Source organism: Macaca fascicularis, chromosome 13, assembly GCF_037993035.2.
Source record: "Macaca fascicularis isolate 582-1 chromosome 13, T2T-MFA8v1.1".
Taxonomy (NCBI): Eukaryota; Metazoa; Chordata; class Mammalia; order Primates; family Cercopithecidae; genus Macaca; species Macaca fascicularis.
Window position 1 is genome coordinate 58,741,368 of NC_088387.1, and position 24,494 is coordinate 58,765,861.

General features: G+C 37.1%; 1 protein-coding gene across 13 annotated transcripts in view; it reads left to right on the forward strand.

Moving 5' to 3' along the window:
* Window positions 1–24,494, forward strand: part of WDPCP (WD repeat containing planar cell polarity effector) — a 487,362-nt gene that overhangs the window by 392,562 nt on the left and 70,306 nt on the right. Inside the window, exon 15 of one of the 13 annotated variants that reach the window (XM_015433603.4) lies at window positions 17,710–18,269. The exons of the other annotated variants lie outside the window; for them this stretch is intronic. Within the exon in view, the coding sequence (XP_015289089.2) occupies window positions 17,710–17,753 (44 nt within the window). The 3' untranslated portion in view covers window positions 17,754–18,269. Of the gene's footprint in view, window positions 1–17,709; window positions 18,270–24,494 lie in introns of those variants that run through there. 13 annotated transcript variants of the gene reach the window in all.

Sequence of the window (24,494 nt, forward strand, 5' to 3'; positions counted from 1 at the left end):
CCACGCTGTTTATTCTAGTTAGCCATTCCTCCAATATTCTTTCAAGGTTTTTAGTTTCTTTGCAATGGGTTCAAACATCCTCCTTTAGCTTGGAGAAGTTTGTTATTACCGATCGTCTGAAGCCTTCTTCTCTCAACTCGTCAAAGTCATTCTCTGTCCAGCTTTGTTCCGTTGCTGGCGAGGAGCTGCCTTCCCATGGAAGGGGAGAGGCACTCTGATTTTTAGAATTTTCAGCTTTTCTGGTCTGTTTTTTCCCCATCTTTGTGGTTTTATCTACCTTTGGTCTTTGATGATGGTGACGTACAGATGGGGTTTTGGTGTGGGTGTCCTTTCTGTTTGTTAGTTTTCCTTCTAACAGTGAGGACCCTCAGCTGCAGGTCTGTTGGAGTTTGCTGGAGGTCCACTCCAGACCCTGTTTGCCTGGGTATCACCAGTGGAGGCTGCAGAACAGCGAATATTGCTGAACAGCAAATGCTGCTGCCTGATCGTTCCTCTGGAAGCTTCGTCTCAAAGGGGTACCCGGCCGTGTGAGGTGTTAGTTGGCCCCTACTGGAGGGTGCTTCCCAGTTAGGCTACTCGGGGGTCAGGGACCCACTTGAGGAGGCAGTCTGTCCGTTTTCAGATCTCAAACTCCTTGCTGGGAGAACCACTACTCTCTTCAAAGCTGTCAGACAAGGACATTTAAGTCTGCAGAGGTTTCTGCTGCCTTTTGTTCGGCTATGCCATGACTCCAGGTGACAAGATGGCCGAATAGGAATAGCTCCAGTCTACAGCTCCCAGCGTGAGCGATGCACAAGACAGGTGATTTCTGCATTTCCAACTGAGGTACCGGGTTCATCTCACGGGGGCTTGTCAGACAGTGGGGGCACGACAGTGGGTGCAGCCGATGGACTGTGAGCGGAAGGAGGGCGAGGCATCGCCTCACCCTGGAAGACCCCGTGGAGTCTACAGAGGCTGGCAGGCCTCCTTGAGCTGTGGTGGGCTCCATCCAGTTCGAGCTTCCCAGTGCCTTTGTTTACCTACTCAAGCCTCAACAATGGTGGGCACCCCTCCCCCAGCCTCATTGCCACCTTGCAGTTCGATCTCAGACTGCTGTGCTAGCAGTGAGCGAGGCTCCGTGGACGAGGGACCCTCCGAGCCAGGCACAGGGTATTATCTCCTGGTGTACCATTTGCTAAGACCGTTAGAAAAGCACAGTATTAGGGTGGGAGTGATCCGATTTTCCGGGTACCATTTGTGACAGCTTCCCTTGGCTAGGAAAGGGATTTCCCCGATCCCTTGTGCTTCCAAGGTGAGGCGATGCCTCGCCCTCCTTCCGCTCATGGTCCATCCGCTGCACCCACTGTCGTGCCCCTGCTCTCCGACAAGCCCCCGTGAGATGAATCCGTTACCTCAGTTGGAAATGCAGAAATCACCTGTCTTGTGCATCGCTCATGCTGGGAGCTGTAGACTGGAGCTATTCCTATTCGGCCATCTTGTCACCTCCTCCTACATTAACTATTTTAAATGAGTTTTAAATTTGTGTAAAGTTAATTTACACTCATTTTTATTTTAAAAAATTTTAATTTGTGTAAATTAATTACACCAAAGAAGTTTTAGTCTGTGAAAATTTTTAATTTTAAATTACATTTAATTTTTTGAATAATAAATACAAACATGGCTCAGAATTCCAAAGGTTTCTAGTGAAAGTGTCTACTGCCAAACTTGTTCTGTAGTCATCCAGTCTTCTCTTCAGTGGCAAATGATGTTAACTGTTATAAACTAAACAGTCCATATTAGGTTTGCAATTACTCATGTATATTCTGTAAATATATAACATTTATAATTTTATATGTATATTACTTTTATCTTAATTTTATAGCATAGCCATTGTTTTCAAAATGTACTCTTCTTTCTAATGACAAGTTAATACATTCACATTACATAAAACTCAAACATTTAGAAATTAAAAGATCTGTATCATGCTACCAACCAGAAAAGGAATCTTAACATAGTACGTGTTTTCTAGCTTTTCCCCTTCCACATATTTTTATCAAAATATAATCAGGCTTCCAGTTTTGCAACATGACTTTTAAAAAATTTAACAGAACAATTTTGGAAAGCTATATGTCAGTATATGTAGACTGACCCCCTTCTCTTTTTTATAGCTATATTATTCAATTGTATGAATATATTACACTTTTATCAGTACCCAATTAGTGGGTGTTTGAGTCATTCCCTGTTTTTAGTAAAATCAGTGCTGCTAGATAATTCTAAGAAGATGCTGTCATTGAAGTATTTTAATCCCCTGGAACCTCTCTTAACAGAAAGAGCAACTACAATAATGAATGCCAATATCCATGGACAGCATCTACAACAAACTTTAGTGACAACATATTCTTATAAACCCCAAAACATAAGTGGATAGGGATAAATCACCAACAGCTACAGGACCCACTAAAAACTTCATGAGGTCTAGAGGGTCCACAGTGGGTGCTGAGGCAATGTGATTTCTTTGCAGTCCTCTGAAGGTCAACATGAAAATATTCAGTGAGGCTCAGGTAAGTGGCAGTAACAACTATAAGTCTCTTAAGGAACCCAAAAGCTTGGTCATTTAATTAGTGACATGCATGAATGGATGATCAAGATCCCCACTGTCCCTACCTACTATCTAGTGAAACCTCAGCCAAGGGAATAAATATGGCAGAAGCAGCTATGAAAGGTGAACAATAAGTGGGAGGGAGAACACTTATTTTATTATATTTTATAGGATAAAGTATTATGCAATTCTACAATCACAAAAAGTAAAATAATTAGAGGCACCCCTGTGAGGGAGTGGGATAGAGACAGCCTTCTGGGCTGCCTGTGAAATATATCACTATTCTTACTGTTTTTGTTTTTGTTTTTTACTGGCCCAGTATGGGGAGAGTAGAAAGTGAGGTCTAATGGGCTGTTACTTCCAGCTGTAAGCACCCAGTCACACCAGCCAGACGCAACCCTTGCCAGAGCCAGAGCCAAATTGGGAGTTAAACTGGGGGGGATCGCGGGGGCGGGTATACCTATGAAACAATAATGTAGGTGTCCCATGGCAAGCTCAGGTAGGGTATAAACCTCCTATGGAGCAGAAGGGAAAAGCTGACTTGATCTTGATTTTCAGTATAAATATAGACCATGAAAGCAGAGCCTCACACAAACAAAAATAACAACAACAACACTTTCATGGGAGAAACACATGGAAGGTAGGGGGACTTCTAATGGTCCAGACAGATGAAAAATTCAACTACTAATTGGAAGATTTTGTGAAGTCATTCTCAGAACCACAGCAGAAAACAAAGATGATTCTGTAGATTCCAATTTGTGGATACAAGAAAACTGTAGAAGGTATGGTGGTGATGGGATGATCTAGATTCTGGATCCTATAAATGCATAAGACTAACAAATCAAAATAATCTTTCTAGATAAATCCCAAAACTTAGGAGAAACACTTGAGAGTAGAGTCCAAATTGAGCACACCAAGCACAATGGGGGCATAGGAAAAATAATGTAGAAATTAAAGGGGTAAAATAGAAGACCATATTTTCGTCTATGTGATGAACACAACAAACTCAGAAGCTCCAGACCTATGCAGATAAGAAAGCTTTCTTGGCACACTCACCCCCTTAAAACTACAGAAAAGCCAGTTTTCCATAAAAATGAATAAGAACAAAGGGTTGCAATCACATCCCATACAAAGCAGCATTTGAAAAACAGAATAAGAGTAATTTCCCTATCAATAATGAAAGCACTCTAGAGAGACATGCCCACAAATAGATGAGAATTGACCCCAGTATTTTAAAATAATCTTAAATACAGTGATATAAGTTATGAAAGAATAATGTAAATAAGGATAATAAACTCAGAGGTGATTAAGGAAGATTTTTTTAGAGAATGAAAGAATAAGAAAAGAAAAAATCATTTTAGAAATGAACTTAGAAGGATCACAACACTAAACACAATTGTTTATGATAACTAGAGAATTTAAAAGAGGAAATACTTAAAAATCAAAGATAAATGAAAATTGACTCAAGAAAAAGTGCTAGAGAAAGATCATAGGCAAAGAAGATCCAACATACATAAAATAAGAATTCCTAGAGAAGAAAAACCAATGCAATACAGCAGCATCCTGAAAAACTCTTAAGAAAAATTTCCTGAAATAGAAAAATACTTTATAGTAGTAATGGAAGAGCACATCATAACCTGGAAACACCAGCCCAGGTTGGTCAACATCAAGACATGTTCTAATGAAATCCGTTGAGCATTTAGACGAAAATACCAGGTTCTCATAAATGAATGAAAATGGATTATGATCACTTTTTCTCAGCAACACTTTATATCAGAACACAATACAAAAATATATTTAAGATACTCAAGAAAAAGGTGAGCCAAAACAACCTATTTGCATTAGGTCCATTCTCACATTGCTATAAAGAACTACCAGAGCCTGGGTAATTTATTAAGAAAAGAGGTTTAATTGACTCATAGTTCTGCATGCTGTACAGAAGGCATGGCTGGGGAGGCCTCAGGAAACTTACATCAGGGTGGAAGGGTGAAGGGGAAGCAAGCACCTTCTTCACATGGTGGAGAGGGAGAAAGAGAGTGAAGGGGGAGGTGCTACAGAAACAACCAAGTCTTGTGAGAACTCACTGTCATGAGTTTGACATGAGATTTGGGTAAGGACACAGAGCCAAACCATATCACTATTATTTCCATGAGCCACTAGTAGGAAATCTATTGGATAATGAGATTCAAACAGCCAACATGACTTGAGACTTCTATGTAAGTGATAAGCATAATAAATATATCTACATTTAAAACTAACTGATGAAGCCAGTCACAAAGGGGTAAATACTATACGATTCCACTCATATGAAGTAGCTAAAGTGGTCATAACACATAGAAACAAAGTGGTGGTTGTCAAGAGCTGGAGAAAAGGGAGGAGGAGAATTAGTGTTTAATGGGTTTCAGTTTTGCAGGATTAAAAAGTTCAAGCAATCTGTTGCCCATCGACGTGAGTATACTCAACACTACCGAAGTATTCACTTAAAAATGGTTAAGATAGTAAGTTTTCTTATGTGTTTTTTTACCACAATAAATAAAAAACTATTAGCTTATAAGTAAATTTTAAAAAAAAACCTAAATGATACATAAAGTGAGATAATGACACAACCCAAAACAAATAAAAATATAGGGAGAATAAGAGTAGTAGAATAAAAATATAGTAAGTGGGATGCTGAGACAGGAGGATCACTTGAGCCCAGCCTGCGTAACATGGCAAAACTCCACCTCTATAGAAAGTACAAAAATTAGCCAGGCATGGTGGCACACTCCTATACTCCCAGCTTCTCAGGTGGCTGATGTGGGAGGATTGCTTGAGTCCAGGAGGTCAAGGCTGCAGTGAACCATGAGCCACTGAGCTCCAGTCTGGATGACAGAGTGCGACCCTGTCTCCAAGAAAAGGAAAAAAATAAAATAAATAAAGGACTTTCTTACAGGTGCTGGCTAGAAATGAAAAGTATATTACTTCATATCTGACACTGGGAGAGAAGAAGGATAAAGGGGGAAATTGGTTACTAATTCCTGTAATGCTCACAGTAGAGAACCAACAGACAGTACTCCTCTAAAAATGACAGGAAAAAAAGAAAATGACTGGTAAATATCTCTGATGAATATTGATGCAAAAATCCTCAACAAAATACTAGCAAACCAAATTCAACAATACATTAAAAAGAGCATTCATCATGACCTAGTGAAATTTATTCCTGGGAGGAAAGGATGGTTCAAAATATGCAGATCAATGAATGTGATGTATCATAGCAACAGAATGAAAGACAAAAACCATATGACCGTTTTCATTTGATGCTAAAAAAGCATTTGATAAAATTCAACATCACTTCAGGATTAAAAACCATCAAAAATGGTGTAGAAAGAATATACCTCAGCTTAATAAAAGCCATATATGACAGACCCACAGCTGGTAACATACTGAATGAGAAAAAACTGAAAGCATTTCCTCTAGAATGCGGACAAAGCAAGGATGCCCGCTTTCACCACTGTTATTCAACATAGTACTGGAGGTCTTAGCAAGAGCAATTAGACAAGAGAAAGAAATAAAGGGCATCCATATTGGAAAGGAAGAAGTCAAACTGTCCTGGTTTGCAGATGCTATAATCTTATACTTGAAAAAATGTGAAGAATCCACACAAAAGAACTGTGAGAACTGATAAATTCAGTGCGGCTGCGGGTTACAAAATCAACCTACAAAAATCAGTGGCATTTCTATATACCAACAGTGAACAATGTGAAGAAGAAATTTTAAAAGTAATCCCATTTACTTTTAAATAAATAAAATAAATGCCACAAATAAAATAAAATACCTAGGAATTAACTTAACCAAAGAAGTGAAAAAGCTGTATAATGAAAACTATAAAACACTGATGAAAGAAATTGAAGAGAACACCAAAAAGTGGAAAGATATTCCATGTTCGTGGACTGGAAGAATCAATATTGATAAAATGTCCATACTACCAAAACAATCTACATATTCAATGCAATCCATATCAAAATACCACTGACATTCTTCACAGAAATAGAAAAAAAAAAAACACCCTAAAATTTACATGGAACCACAAAAGACATAGAGTAGCCAAAGCAATCCTAAGCAAAAAGTATCATATTACCTTACTTAAAATTATACTACAGAGCAGTAGTAACCAAAACAACATGGTACCGGCATAAAAATAGACATGCAGACCAATGGAACAAAACAGCTAACCAGAAACAAATCCACACACCTCCAGTGAACTCATTGTCAACAAAGGTGACAAGAGCATACACTGGGGAAAAGATAGTCTCTTCAATAAACGGTACTGGGAAAACTGGATATCCATATGTAGAAGAATGAAACTACACCCATATCTCTTGCCATATACAAAAATCAAATTGAAATGACTAAAGACTTAAATCTACAACCTCAAACTAATACAAGAAAATATTGGGGAAATGCTCCAGGGCATTGGTCTGGGTAGAAACTTCTTAAGTAATACCCCACAAGCACAGGTAACTAAAGCAAAAATGGACAAATGGGATCATATCAGGTTTAAAAGCTTCTACACAGCAAAGGAAACAATCCACAAAGTGAAGAGACAAGCCAGAGAATGAGGGAAAATACCGCAAACTAGCCACCTGACAAGGGATTAATAACCAGAATATATAAGGAATTTAAACAACTCTGTAGGGAAAAAACATGTAATAATCCTATTTTAAAATGAGCTAAAGACTTAAATAGACATTTCTCAAAGGAAGACATACAAGCCAGGCACAGTGGCTCATGCCTTTAATCCCAACACTTTGGGAGGCTGAGGTGGGCAGATTACCTGAGGTCAGGAGTTTGACACCAGCCTGGCCAACATGGTGAAACCCTGTCTCAACTACAAACACAAAAATTAGCCAGGCATGGTGGCAGGTGCCTGTAATCCCAGCTACTCCGGAGGCTGAGGCAAGAAAATTGCTTGAACCTGGGAGGTGGAGGTTGCAGTGAGCCGAAACTGTGCCATTGCACTCCAGCCTGGGTGACAAGAGTGAGACTCTGTCTGGGAAAAAAATATATATACAAATGGCAAACAGGCATATAAAAATGTGCTCAACATCACTGATCACCAGAGAAATACAAATCAAAACTACAATGGGATATCATCTCACCCCAATTAAAATGGCTATTATTCCAAAAGACAGGTAATAAGAAAAGCTGGTGAGGATGTGGAGAAAAGGGAAAACTCATACACTGTTGGTGGGAATGTAATTGAATACAACCACTACGGAGAACAGGTTGGAGGTTCCTCAAAAAACTAAAACTAGAGCTACCATCTGATTCAACAATCCCACTGCTGTTGTATCTACTCAAAAGAAGGTAAATTAGTCTATCAAAGAGATATCTGCACTCCCATGTTTGTTGCAGTGTGGTTCACAGTAGCCAAGACGTGGAAGTAACCTAAGTGTTCATCAGCAGATGAATGGATAAAGAAAATGTATATATACACAATGGTGTACTATTCAGCCGTAAAAAAGAATGAGATCCTGTTATCTGCAACAACACGGATGGAACTGGATGAAATAAGCCAGGCACAGAAAGACAAACTTCTCATGTTCTCATTTGTAAGAGCTAAAAATTAAAATAATTGAACTCAGATAGCATAGAAGGATGGCTACCAGAGGCTGGGAAGAATAATGGGGGAGGTAGTGGGGAAGTGAGGGTGGTTGCTGCGTACAACAAAATAGAATGAATAAGACCTAGTATTTGCTAGCACAACAGGGTGTCTATGGTAAAAAATAGTTGTACATTTTAAAATAACTAAAAGAGTATAATTGGACTGTTTGTAAAATAGAGAATAGAAGGATGGTTACCAGAGCTGGGGAGGTGGAGATGGTTAACAGATACCAAAAAAAGATAGTTAGAAATAATGAATAAGACATAGTATTTGACAGTACAACAGGGTGACTTTAGTCAATAATAATTTAATTGTACACTTTAAAATGACTAAAAGGGTATAACTAGATTGTAACAGAAAGGATAAATACCTGAGGTGATGGATACCCCATTTCCACAATGTGATTATTATACATTGCATGCCTGTTTCAGAATATCTCATATACTCCATAAAGATCTATACATACTATATACTCACAAAAATTAAAAATAAATTAATAAAAAAATGACAGGTGCCAATGGTATTATATAAAGATATCAATATAAATGCAATTATTGGAATAAATACAAACTTTACTAAGTATTGGCCGGGCGCGGTGGCTCAAGCCTGTAATCCCAGCACTTTGGGAGGCCGAGATGGGCGGATCACGAGGTCAGGAGATCGAGACCATCCTGGCTAACACGGTGAAACCCCGTCTCTACTAAAAAATACAAAAAACTAGCCGGGCGAAGTGGCGGGCGCCTGTAGTCCCAGCTACTTGGGAGGCTGAGGCAGGAGAATGGCGTGAACCCGGGAGGCGGAGCTTGCAGTGAGCTGAGATCCGGCCACTGCACTCCAGCCTGGGCGACAGAGCATGACTCCGTCTCAAAAAAAAAAAAAAAAAAAAAAAAACTTCACTAAGTATTAAAAGTTTATACACACACACTCGCATGCACCCCAAATAAGGCAGACAGTACAGACTCTGTATGTGTGTACAGTGAAACAATATGACAAATTTGAGACCAGATATAAACATTCATCTTATCAATGAATGTAAATGGGCTGAACTCACTTATAAAAAGTTCAGATTAGTAACAAAGCAAAATCTAAAACTATGCTGAATATCAGATACACAGATAGATACACAGACAAGGGAAGGAAGGAGGAAGAGGAAGAATGAGAGATTGATTTAGAATGGTTGAAAATAAAGGATAAACAAAGATGCAGACAAATGTGACACCTAGTCTTGGTATCTGAGAAAGGTATATAATTCAGATCAAAAAGAGACAGAAGGAGGGCTTTCATAATGCTAAATACTACAATTCACAATGAAGATGTAATGCTTTATGGAATCTCCTAATAACACAGCAACAGCTTTCATTAAGCAGAAGTTACAGGGCTGCAAGTAGAGACAGAAAGAACTGCACTATAAAAGGAAACTTTAACGTACCTCTCTCAATTTAAGAAAAATCAAGTGCACAAAAAAGGAGGAAATAGAAAATCTAAACAACATAATCAATGAGGTAGATCTTTTAGATCTGTAGTAAACTCTGAATTCTGATAATGGAGGATATGCCTTTTTTTAAGTGCTTATGGGAACATTCAGGAAAAGTTGGCGATATCTTAGGCAACAAATGAAACTTCAATCATAAGTCAGTTTCAAAGAACAGAAACAATAGAGAAAAATACACTCTGATCTGGAAGCGATAAAATGAGAAATGATTAATAAAATACAATCAAAAGGCCTGCTATTTGGCATCTTAAAAACATACTGTTGAATAATTCTTTTAAACTGCAGAATTTCTTGAAAATAAAACTAAAGAAAATCCTATATATATAAAAAATGATTGAGTTATTAGGGTAAAATGTATAGTACTTAATGTTTATATCAATAAAAATGAAATTTAAGAAAATCAGAAATCCTTAGAAGCTGTGAAATAGAGCAGTCCCCTCCTCAAAAAAATGGCAGAAGGAAGGACTGAATTTAAAAAGCAGAAATTAATGCTAAAATTTTTAGAAATTAAATCTAGAAAATAGACAATAGAAATAACAAATCCCAAATCTGGCCACTTGAAAAATAAATCACAAAAATAATCAGCTGTTGGAGGATGGGAAAAGGCACAAATATACAAAATAGAAATGATAAATAATTATCAAACAGAAAATTTTAAGTATTATAAGAGAATACTTCATACAACTCTATGCAAATAAATTTGAAGAGTTACATTGGATGGATAATTTCTAAGAAAATTACAGGTTAAGTCTTAAATGACAATTTACCTTAGAAGAGAATAGGAAACTTCAAGTGCTCCCTCCACAATAACAGTCCCAGCTCAAAAAGTTTAGTGACGAAATTATACCAAACCTGTAAAAATCAGATTACCCAATCGTTGTTAAACTTTACTAGAGCATTAAAAGAGAGAAAATTGTCAAAATTGATGTTATAAAGTGTAACATTGATCTAAAACCTTAAAACCTATTGTACTGCAGATCATTCTCACTCTGAGTATCAGTGTAAAAACTTTTTAAGTATTAGCATGTGGAATCCAAAGCATATTTTTAAAATACTATATCATGACCAAGAGGGGTTTATTCCAGTTTGCAAGTATGATTTTTGTATTAGTCCATTCTCACATTGCTATAAGGCACTACCTCCTGAGACTGGGTAAATTATAAAGAAAATAGGTTTAATTGACTCACAGTTCTGCAGGCTGTACAGGAAGCATGGCTTGAGAGCCCTCAGGAAACTTATAATCATGGTGGAAGGCAAAGAGGAAGCAGGCATGTCCTACATGTCTGGAGCAGGAGGAAGAGAGTGAAGGTGAAGGTGCCACACTTTTAAACAACCAGATCTCATGAGAATTCACTATTATGAGAACAGCAAGGGGGAAATCCTCCCCCATGATCCAATTACCTCCCACCAGGCTCCCCCTCTAACACTGGGAAATACAGTTTGACATTAGATTTGGTAGATTTGGGTGAGTACAAAGACCCAAACCATATCATTTAACCCCTGGTCCTTCCCATATTGTATGTCCTTCTCACATTTCAAAACACAATCATGCCTTCCTAATAGTCCCCCAAAGTCTTAACTCATCCCCACCTCCCCATAACCCTTCCCAGCTCTGGTAACCATCCTTCTACTCTCTATCTTACAAATAATCCAATTATACTCCTTTAGTTATTTTTAAATGTACAATTATTTTTTACTGTAGACACCCTGTTGTGCTAGCAAATACTAGGTCTTAGTCATTCTTTCCATTTTGTTGTACCCAATAACCTTCCTCACTCTCCCCCACTACCCTTCCCAGCCTCTGGTAACCATCCTTCTAGTCTGAGTTCAGTTATTTTAATTTTTAGCTCTTATAAATGAGTGAGAACATGATAAGTTTGTCTTTCTGTGCCTGGCTTATTTCATCCAGTTCCATCCGTGTTGTTGCAGATAACAGGATCTCATTCTTTTTTACGGCTGAATAGTACGCCACTGTGTATGTATACCACATTTTCTTTATCCATTCATCTGCTGATGAACACTTAGGTTGCTTCCAAGTCTTGGTTACTGTGAACCACACTGCAACAAATATGGGAGTGCAGATATCTCTTTGATAGACTAATTTAACTTCTTTTGAGTAGATACCCAGCAGTGGGATTGTTGAATCACATGATAGCTCTAGTTTTAGTTTTTTGAGGAACCTCCAACCTGTTCTCCATAGTGGTTGTACTAAATTACATTCCCACCAACAATGCATGAGTTTTCCCTTTTCTCATCTTAAAAAAGGCAAGTCCCTTCCACCTATGAACCTGTAAAATCAAAAACAAGTTAGTTACTTTCAAGATACAATGGGGGTACAGGTATTGGATAAATACAAATACACCCATTCCAAAAGGGATAAAGCAGCCAAAATAAAGGGACTACAGGCCCCATGCAAGTCTGAAACCCACCAGAGCAGTCATTAGGTTTTAAAGCTCCAAAATAATCTCCCTTCACTCCATGTCTCACATCGAGCACATGCTGATACAAGCAGTGGGCTCCCAAGGCCCTGGATAGTTCTGCCCCTTTGGCTCTGCAGGGCTCTGCTCCCATGGCTGCTTTCATGAGCTGCTGTTGAGTGCCTGTGGTTTTTCCAGGTGCACAGTACAAGCTGTTGGTGTATCTACCATTCTGGGGTCTGGGGGATGGTGGCCCTCTTCTCACAGCTCCACTAGGCAGTGCCCCAGTGGGGACTCTGTGGGGGGAAATGGGGGACCTCCAACCCCACAGTTCCTGTCTGCACTGCTGTAGCAGAAGTTCTCAATGCGGGTCCTGCCCCTGCAGCAGACTTCTGCCTGGACATCCAGGTGTGTCCATACATCCTCTGATATCTAGGCTGAAGTTCCCAAGCCTCAACTCTTACACTGTGCACCTGTAGGCTTAATACCACATGGAAGCCACCAAGGCTTAGGGCTTGCACCCTCTGAAGCAATGGCGCAAGCTATACCTTGGCTCATTTTAGCCATGGCTGGAGTTGCGGCAGCCCCGATGAAGGGTGCCATGTCTGGAGGCTGCACAGAGCAGTAGGGCCCCGAGCTTTGCCCACAAAACTATTCTTCCCTCCTAGGCCTCCAGGCTTGTGATAGGAGGGGCTGCTGCAAAGGTCTCTGAAATTCCTTGGAGGCATTTTCCTTATTGTCTTTACTAACATTCAGCTCCTCTTATGCAAATTTCTGCAGCCAGCTTGAATTCCCCCCCAGAAAGTGGATTTTTATTTTCTACCACATGGTTAGGCTGCAAATTTTCCAAACTTTTACACTTTGCTTCCCCTTTAAATATAAGTTCCAGTTTCATATCATCTCTACTCACTCATATGACCACACGTTGTTAGAAGCAGCTGGGCCAAACCTTGAATGGTGTGCTGCTCAGAAATTCTTCTACCATATACCCTAAATCATGACTCTCAAGTTGAAAGTTCCACAGATCCCCAGAGCAGGGGTACAATGCTGTCAGTCTCTGCTAAAGCATAGCAAGAGTGACTTTACTCCAGTTCCCAGTAAGTTTCTCATCTCCATCTGAGACCACCTTAGCCTGGACTTCAATAATGTAACCAGTCTCTAAGAAGCTACAAACTTTCCCTCATCTTCCTGTCTTTTCTGAGCCCTCCAAACTGTTCCAACTTCTGCTCACTATCCAGTTCCAAAGTTGCTTCCACATTTTCAGGTATCTTTATATCAATGCCCCTCTCCCAGTACCACTTTTCTGTATTAGTCCTTTCTATAAAGAACTGAGACTGGGTAATTTACAAAGATAAGAGGCCTCAGGAAACTTATAGTCATGGCAGAAGGCGAAGGGTGAGCAGGAGGAAGAGAGTGAAGGTGAAGGTGCCACACACTTTTAAACAACCCGATCTCATGAGAACTCACTCACTATTAGTAGAACAGCAAGGCGGGGGAAATCTGCCTCCATGATACAATCACCTCCCACCAGGCTCTTCCTTCAACACAGCAGATCACCCCTCCCTAAGTTAACTTACAAATTTAACATTATGCATATAAAAATACCATCAGACTATTTTTCCCTGGGGTCCACAAGTTAATTGTAAAATTTATTTGGAAAGCCAATAAAAAAAAATCTGGGAATATCCTACAAAAGAATAGTAACAAGAACCTAGCCCTACGGACATTTAAACATACTGTAAAAACTATTTAATTAAAATTACCGAGTATATTGGCATCCTAATGGAAATGAGCAGAAAATCCATATGGAAATTTAGTGTATGATAAAGGCAGTTCAAATCAGTGAAGAAAAGATGAACTTTAGCTTTTTAATAAATGGAATTTCTGTAAGTGTATTAGATTTTTTAATGATAAAATTGGATTCACTCCTCACACCATGATAAATTCCAGAAGGATGAGGGATTTAAATGTAAACAAATGAAACCATGTAAGTACTAGAAGAAAACATGGGTGAAATCTGGTATAAACCGTAAATGGGAGAACCCTTCCTAAAAATGAATAGTAGACAAAATATCTCCCCCGAGAGATGTTCACATTCTAATCCCTAGAACTTGTGAATATGCTACATTACATGGCAAAAGGGACTTTGCAGATTTAACTAAGATTACAGAGAAATTATTCTGTATTATCCAGGTGGGCCCAATCTAATGAAAAGAACCAGAGAACTTTCTTTGGCTAGTTAGAAAAGGAGGTCTTGCAGCAACATGGATAGAACTGGAAGCCATTAAGTGAAACAAGTCAAACACAGAAAGACAAATATTGCATGTTCTAACTTATAAGTGGGAGCTAAATAATGACTGGTTTCAGACATGTTGAAATTTCCTTAATAAATTATGTACGTTTAATCACAAGCTTGCATAAGTACCCTTATACATATCTTCAGGCTCATTCTATTGATATTTTTTACAGGATATATTGCAATAGGTAGGCTTTCTAGGCCAAAGAATATGAATATTTTTATTTTTATTAATACTGCCAAATTGCCCTTTTAAAAGTACAACTAACCCTTGAACAAGGTGGGGGTTTAGGGGCACCCCCATGAAGTAGAAAATCCATGTATAAATTTTGACTTTCCCAGAACTTAACTACTAGTAGCCAACTGTTGATTGGAAGCCTTACCAATAGCATAAACAATCAATTAACATATGTTTTATATGTTATATACTATCTTCTTACAATAAAGTAAGCTAGAAGAAAGAAAATTTTATTACAAAAATCATAAGGAAGGGAAAATATATTTACCATTAAATGGAAGTGAATTGTAAAGGTCTTCATCCGTGTTGTCTTCGTGTTGAGTAGGCTGAGAAGGAGGAAGAGGAGGGGTGGGTATTGCTATCTTGGGGTGGCAGAGGCAGAATACATGAAGGAGGTTGAAGGAGAGGCAAGAGAGGTAGGCATACTTGGTGTAACTTTATGGAAATACACCATAATTTCTGTTTTTCATTTCTCTAAAGACGTTTCTATATTGTACCAATCCTTCCATTGTTTGCTTTAGTTTCAGTGCCTGTTTCAGAAGAGTCTGTGTCAGAAGTAGTCAAAAGCAGTCTTGAACAGTCAGAACCCTTCTACCAGATTGTCTGTCAATTTGTTTTCTGGCACTGGTTCTTCTATGTCTTCTTCCTCATGGTCTGACTACTCATATGCAGAGGCACTCATGTCTTCCTTACTAATAAATGTCCTTTGTGACATTTTTTTTCCCCAAGAATCAAGCACTTTTATCTGCATTAAACACCTCAGGTTGATATCCTTTCTCCTCAATGATTTTCTTAATGGTGCCTGAGAACTTGTCTGCTGCTTCTTGGTCAGCAGAAGCTGCTTCTCCTGTTATCTTGATATTTTTCAAGCCAAACACCTTTCTAAAATTATCAGACCATCCTTTGCTGGCATTAAATTCTCCAGCTTTAGATCCTTCACCTTCCTTTTGCTTTAAGTTGTCATATAATGACTTCACTTTTTCTCAAATCATTATAGTCTATATATATGTCTTTGTCATAGGAATCCTGTACCCACATGAAACCTGTATTTTCAAAACAAGATAAAAGGATATTTTGCAAAAAGTGCAAGATTTTAGCACCTGCTGGCATAGCTTCAGTGACAGCTTCATGAATTTCTTTTTCCTTTTTTAGAATGGTCCTTATGCTGGATTCATTTATCTTGAAATGGTGAGCAACCACAGCTGCAGGTCCCCAGTCTATCATACATATGAAGCAATTCACCATTTTCTTGTAATGTCAGGACTTTTCTCTACTTCTTGGCAGAACTTCCAGCATCACTAGTGGTACTTCATAGGGGATTGATAGTGTTACTCAAGGTTTCTGGTATTGCACTAAAAATAATGAAAAATACACAAGAACCACAAAAGATCACTTTTTACTATGATACACAATTTACTTAAGAGACAGACTGCTCGTGGATAGATGATTAGCATCATGCAGCATTTTAAGCAGAGACTCAAAAACCTCAAATCCACCACAATAGCAAGAGGAGGTGGCTATATAATTATTACAGTAGTATAGCATGTGTACTACAATTAATTTTATGTGATTATGATTTAATATTCAATCTTTATGTTTGTTAACATTTCTTTTGATTGAATGGTTCCATGTATGGTTTATAAGTGTGTGTATACATTTTGATAAATTTTAACTTTTTTATAATAGATTTGTATTTATCTCAGACTAGTATCTACATTTTTTTTTTAATTCATGAAATATCTTTTTCTTAATTTTTTTGGATATTTTTAGCCTATGTGGTTCATCTTGTGAGTTTTTCAAATTGTCACAAACCTCCAAAAACTATTTTTGATATATTTGTTGAAAAAAATCTATGTCTGTCCTGGCATGGTGGCTCACGCCTGTAACCCTTTGGGAGGCTGAGGCAGGAGGATCACTTAAGCCCAGGAGTTCGAGGCTGCAGTGATCTGTGATCCAGCCTGGATGCCAGAATGAGGTCCTGTCTCAAAAAAATCAAATAAAAAAAAAAGTAAAAAGAAAAAAAATCCATGTATAAGTGGACCCACGCAGTTCAAACCCACGTTGTCAAGGGTAAACTGTATTGACTTACCAATAATATGTAAGATGCCCACTTCTAAATGCCACTTCCAACAATCTGAGAGATTACATGACCTGCTTAAGATCACATGGCAGAGTCTAGAATAAATCTCATAATTATCAGTAATTATTGTTTCCTGACTCAGTACAGTTTAGTTGAACAGTCTGTAAATTTGCGTCTATGAAACACTGAATAAAAAGGCTCATCGGCCTTTGACTCCTCTACCAATTATAAAAATGTCATCTTAGTTTTGAGTCAATAAAAATGTAAAGAATGAATGCAAAATAAATTAAATACTAACTCTAAAATATTTTTGAAATGTAAAGACTATTAAGTCATTTAATCAAGACTAGTCAGTCATTTATATATTTCCTAGCCCTATATTTAACGATAAAATTACCATACATTTTTGAGAAAATACGTAAAAATAAAACAGCAATAACTAGTATCCTACCAGTACATTTTAGTCATAGAAAACCAACTGATTACTATTGAAATACAATAAACAGATTTTGTGATTCCTGATATTTATTATATTTTCTACCTGCAACAAGCAATGAAAACTGAAATCTGATCTTGTCTAATAAAATTTCTTTTCCTACCAAGTTATGTTGGAATAAACTGGTTCAAATATCTGCTTTTTCCTGTGATATGCTTTGATAATATATAGACACTGAAACTCAATGTATTGATCAACACATAGTAATGATAATTGAAAATGAAATTTTTAGAAAATACTGTGGTCTCAATATATTTACATCTCCCCAAAGAATGACTGCTTATTTCCATATAGGCACATCAACTCATATCAAAGATTTCTAAGATGAGAAGGGAAAACTCAGTGTTAAAAACAAACTTTTATACATAAATATAACACATTATCATTAATTGCATATTTTTCCTGTTTTGCTTATTTTTCTAATGAAAAGAATTGTCAACAATATATATGCGGATATTTCTTACACAGGAAGGCATAACTTCCATAGAGATCACATCAACACTTTGAAGTAACTAAGACGAACAGTGTGGGACTTCATAACATTTACCCTAAAAGATAAGTTGCCTGTTATCACCCTTTTGGGTCAAGGTAACACTATTTTTTTTCTTTCTTTTGATAAGCTGCTGACACTTATTGAACATCCTAACACTTCCTCCATCATCATCTTAGTCTCCTGCCTTTTTCTAGTTTTAAAAAATGGAAAAATATTATTTTCCTTAAGAACAGCATGGAAAATATTGTATTTGGAAGGACAACAAAGTGTGAACTAAGTGAACTTGAAGGTAGAAAAATAATATCAAAACATTTTTAAAGGTTTGTAATAATTCCATAATTTATAGGGATATTTAAAAATGAAAGTATGTGGTTTTCTCAAGCTATTAGTATATCACAGATTTAGAAATCACTACCAGAAGGTTTTCTTTCTTTTCAATCTAATGTTCTTACCAGTAAGTAGAAGTCATTAAATAAATCAGCAAGCTCATGTTATCACAGGATCATGACCAGTATCATTCTTCCATTAACTCAAATTTTGCAAAAAGCCATCTTCACATACATATACATTTTTTTCCTTATAAATAACCTTGGGTTGTAAAAGTTACATATGACTGCTGTATTTTGATAAAATTAATTTTTACCCAACAATGTAAATTTTTAATGATTGTTTACTTTAAAAAAAATCACTTAGCTTATATATAAAATGTCAAATTACTAGCCTAGGCAACATAGTTAGACCCCATCTCTACAAAAGTAATTTAAAAATTAGCCAGGCATGGTGGTTCATGCTTGTACCTAGGAGGCTGAGCTAGGGAGGATTGCTTAAGCCTAGCAGTTAGAGGTTGCAGTGAGCTATGGTCATGCCACTGCACTCCAGCCTGGACAACAGAGCAAGGCCTTGTTTCTAAATAAATAAATAATGTCATATCAACAGATAAAGGCATAAAATGCAAACGTTCAGTTATTTTTAAACATTTTTGCTAACATATATTGGTTTGCTCTCTTGATCTATTTCCCACAACTTCTAATTATTTATATAAGAAACTTGGCTGTAATTGTAGTAGAAAATAAAACGCAAGTGAGTTCAATAGAGATTCATTCATATATAACTATCTTCTAAGAAAAAAGCTTTTTTGGAAAAAAAAAAAAAAAACACCTAAAACCTAAAGCTTATTAAAGGATTATGTTTGGGGGTTCCCTAAATTGTTTCCAAGATCAGTATGGAAAATTCTTGTAAACAGTTCAGTTCTTACTCAGTCTGTGTCCTTTTAACTTAAAAGTCTTTGCAGTATAATTGCTGTGTAAATATCAGAATTTTCCATATATTGTGCAATGTACATAAAGAAGTCACCAAATGGCTTATCTTATACTTATCAACTTGTTCATTTTTATGCCTCCAAAAAGCTGTACTTTTTTACAAGAGCAGCTGCTACTTTGTAAATATTTTAATGGTTTCTGTTAAGTAGAGCTGTCAGTTTAACAAACAATATTATAAAAGATTTTCATTCTTCCATGTGATTGAACATCTTGAAAAGTGTTTTACCTTGAAAATCCTTTGGAGATTTTAGACTGGAAAGGGTATCTCCTTTGAAGGCACAAAGCCAACAAAAGAATAGATAGGTTTAAAGAATAATGTATAAGATCACCAGAGAAACAGTGCCATTTATTTCAGAAGACAAATGTATAACAGCAATAAGTTCTCTTAGCTCAATTCTCTTCTTTTGACTTTAGCAGTTTGTTGAAATGGAAGAGCACTGGCTTTGTGCCAGACATTTCAGGTATGAACCTTGATTCTTTTGCCACTTAATAGATATTGGTTTAGAGCAAGCCAATTAACCTCTTTGACCCTCAGTTTCTGCATCTGCAAATGGGGTAATGATACCTACCTTAAAGGGTCATTATGAGAATTAGAGATAATATATGTAAATGGGCTAACTGAATAAAGGTGGCAATTATTATTCTATCCTACCTACCTAGCAACCAGGAGTCTCCCAATCCTTCTTTAGTCTTTGTCCTTTACATTTTTATTCACCCAGCTTATCTCTTCTTTCTTTTTTGTCTACTTCATGGAATTGAAAATAAGAAATATTTTAGAGATGATCTAATTTAGCACTTTTGTTGAACAAATGAGGAAATAGAAGCTCTGAGAGATTAAATGACTTGTCTAAGATCACAGATAGTTAAACACAGAGATCAGAACCCTGGTCTCCTGAGTTTTTCACTGTTTTCATTCTTGCTGTGAAATGGAATTTGATAACGTAATTCTAGCCTGGATCTAAAGGAACATGTTAAGATAGGATAGCAAAAAAACAGTGAAAGAGACAAGAAAAGGAAAAAATTAAAAGGGGGGTAAGGAGAGCTTTTCCTTTTGTTCTGCATCAAGGCTCAGCAAATTTTTTAAAGGGCCAGATAGTAAATAGTTTAGGCTTCTCAAGTCATATGGCCTCTATCTCAACTACTCAACTCCATCACTATAGCATGAAAGCGGCCTTAGACAATATGTAAACAAACAAGTGTGGCTATGCTCCAATAAAACTTTATTTGGACACTGAAATTTTAATTTCATATAATTTTCACATCTAAAAATATATCTTTCTTGTCTTTTTTCAACCATTTGAAAATATAAAAACCATTCTTAGATTGTGGACCATAAAAAAATAGATGTAGGGCTGCATTTGGCCCATGTGATCTGTAGTTTGATGCCTTTAGAAGTATAAGCCTGATAAGTAGAACAGATATTCAGCCTTAATGTCACAGAAATAATAGAGTTTAATGGGGACTGGGATGAAGTGGAGTGTGCCTGCCCCCACTAAAGTGGGCAGTAGCCATTCTGATTAAGGAGACTGTGGCTCTTAGGAAATGGAGGCCAAACACTGCAAAATCTTCTGACTTTTCAAAAAGCCGGAACGCTGGATTTTTATGCTAAATCTCTCCATGTTTTAATGAATTAGGGTAGCTTCCATTGCACAAAACAGAATGAAAGCTCACCTAAATGTGCCAACTTTTAAGTGTTGGTAAATAATTCAAAATAGTTGTTAAATATTGTAGATCAAACATCTGTAAACTGAATTTGGCACATGGACTCCCAGTTTAAAAATCTGCGTTCTAGAAAGTCAAAGCAAAATTCTAGGTAATTCATGCTTCCTAGCAATAATTCAAATTTACCCAATTCAGGGTCTTTCAGACCAAACCCTTAACCTTTCCACAAACTGAACACAGTGATTATAAAGTAATAGGTCACTCAGGCTATAACCACTCCCTATACCATCCTGTATCCCACCCCCACCAAAATTCTGTCTCTTTGTAGTTTATTACTTTAAGACATTAAGCTTTGTTTAGTAGGTGGTGCCAAAGTACTAATCACATCTAGAACCTTTCCTGGAATTGAGTACACTCAATATTATATTTCAAAAATATAATCACATATTATGACTATAATCTAAGCCTATCAGATTTAAAATAGTTAATATAAATTTTTTTTCTAACTCTTGTTGTCCTTTCTCAAAGTTATAACCATATTAAATGGCTGCCACTATGGATCTTACTTTCATTTTATATTCAGGAAAACGCAATTTAAACATGTTTACAAATATAAAGGACCCAAAATATGTCCTTTAGCATCTTCCAAAAACTTTTCTCCTCTACTTTTTTTTTTTTTTTTTTTTTTTTGAGATAAGGTCTCACTCTGTCACCCAGGCTGGAGTGCAGTGGCATGATCACGGCTCATTGCAGCCTCAACAGCCTCAACCTCCCCAGGTCAGGTGCTTCTCCCACTCAGCCCCCCACGTAGCTGGGAGCACATGTGTGTGCCACCATGCCTAGCTAATTTTTGTATTTCTTTTTTTTTTTTTAAGAGATGGAGTTTTGCCATGTTGCCCAGGCTGGTCTTGAACTGCTTGGCTCAAGCAATCTGCCCGCCTCAGCCTCCCAAATTTCTGGGATTACGGGCATGAGTCACAGCACCTGGACTCTTCTCTACTTCTATGTTGTCACTATTTGTTTATTTTTTTCTGCCCCCTCTCCCCACCCTGCTATCACACTGTAAGCTCATTAAGGATGGAATTATGTCCTCTTCGTCTTTATATCCCCCAATCAGTAAAGATATCTGCACAGAATAGACCTTCAATAAATGTTTGCTTTTAAGAATGAACAATCAAACCTAATTTTCACATTTGAAAATGAAACCATCTAAGAACTCCATTTACTGGTAGAGATACATTTTCATTTTATCTTAATGAATAGCAAGGAGTACAATTGGTCCATGTAATGATATTCTGGAAAATAACTATGTTAATAGAAGGACCTACTACACTTTTCATCCTTAAAATAGTACTAGCATATCCAAGCAGAATGTATTACAGAAAGTTTTGGGAGGAGAGAGTCCATATGCTATATGTATTTTCTAATGGAATATAAAAAGAAATTCAATAACAGTAAGGATTGGGAAAAGGACTCAAGGTGAGGATAAATATAATGTTTTGTCTGTCAAGGAAAAAGCATTTAGTCCTTATCTGCTACAGTTTTCAAATATATATATCTATGTAGATCTATATACACACTGTGGAAATAATACACAGAAATGACATTAGCAAGATGGCAGATTAGGAAGCTCCAGACCCTCGTTTTTCTATGGAGACAAATTATCTGCAACATATACATAAAAATAGCTTTGTGATAAACCTAGAAATTAGTTAATGGACTACAGGACTCATGCAAGTGCAAAAACAAGAGAATGGATGGTGCCTGAGAGGGTAAGAGAGTTCATTGTATTTTGCTTGCCTGTCCCCTCCCTTGGAACAGAAGAAATAGAGTGAAACTTAAGTCCAGCATGCTAACTCCCTTGCGCGCTGCATTACTTTGCTCAGGGAACTGATGAGAATGGCAGTTGCATAGTGTGGATACAAGATTAGAGGCCACTGAAAACAGAGGTTAATGCCTTAGCATGTTAGACAGCAGAGACTCTGCAGTTCTGCAGCCAGGCTCTAGGGGGAGCAGGAGATTAAGGGCAGAGGACTAAAACAGAAACAGCTCCCGCGAAGATACAAGAAAGGAAGACAGAAGCACCCAGATATACTAAACGTAAACATACAACCCCAAAGAAAATGCATCCCCAGGAAAAATCTGAGAGGTCTCAGAACCTCTAGCCAGACTGACTGGTCACAGTTTTCCCCCAAATAAAAGTAGTTCATCATAAAGATTGAGAAAGTTGGCTGTTTCTTCAAATGCTCAAATCCCAACAAAAGACCACAAGGCATACAAAGAAATGGGACCATGGCCGGAACAAAGGAACAAAATTAAGCTCCAGAAATTTGCCTTAAAGAAATGCAGATCTATAAGCTTCCTAAAAAAAAATGTATAATAACTCTCATAAAGATGATCAAGACCTTCAAGAGAACACAGAACTACACAGAAATCAGGAAAACAATGCATGAACAAAATAAGAATATCAACAAAGAGGAACTATTTTCAAAAGATTATAAAGCCAGGCATGATGCCTGAAGCCTCTAATCCTAACACTTTGGGAGGCTGAGGAGGGAGGATTGCTTGAGTCCAGGAGTTCAAGACTAGCCTGGGCAACATAGCAAGACCCTGTCGCTTGAAAAAACAAAAACAAACTATGGACCTGAAAAATACAAGTGAACTAAATAATTCACTAGAGGGGTTCAACAGTAGACTTAAGCAAGCAGAAGAATCAGTGGACTTAAGCAAGCAGAAGAATCAGTGTTCTTGAAGTTAACACATTTGAAATTATTGAGACTGAGGAGAAAAAAGAAAAAAAATGAAGATAAATTAACAGAACCTGAGCAGAATAATATATGTCATATGGGAGTCTCAAAAGGAGGAGAGAAAGAGAAAGGGACAAAGAGCTTATATGAACAAAAAGTGGCAACAAACTTCCCAAGGCTGATAAAAGAAATGGACCTACAAACTCAAGAACTCAATGAACTCCAACTGTGATAAACCTGAAGAGACCCATACCAAGACATGTTATAATCAAATTGTTATGAGTCAAAGAATCTTGAAAGCAGCCAGAGAAAAACAACTCATCACATATAAGTGAGCCAACCAAGATTATCAGCAGATTTCTCAATAGAAACCTTGAAGCTAAAAAGAAATGGAATGATTAAGGTGCTAAAAGAAAAAAAAAATCAAGAATACTGTATCCAGCAAAACTGTCCTTCAGAAATGAAGAAGAAATTAAGACCTTTCCAGATAAACAAAAGCTGTTTAGTCAATATTACTAGACAATAAATACTAAAGAGAGTCCTTCAAATTAAACAAAGGATGGTAGGCACCAACATAGTAATATGAAATTATAAAGTTCTCCAGTAATGATAAACATTTAAATAAATATGGAATCCTATATTGTAATTCTGGTGCATAAATCCACTTTTAATTCTTGTATATACAAGTCTAACCAAGTAAATCACAGACACACAAAATTATAAATCTATGTTAATTGATACACAATATATACAATAGGTAATTTATGACAATAACATAAGGGGGGAAATGGTGGCTGTAAAGGAGAATTTGTGTATGCAATTGAAATTAAGTTCTTATTAGCCTAAAATAGATTTGTTATAACTTTAAGATACTTTCTGCAATTGCAGTGGTAACCACAAGAAAATATCCATACAATGCACACAAAAGGAAATGAGAAGGGAGTCAAAGACAGACAGTAAGGGAAGAATGAGGGTCCAAAAAGCCACAAGATATACAGGAAACAGGTAACAAAATGGCAATAGAAAATCTTT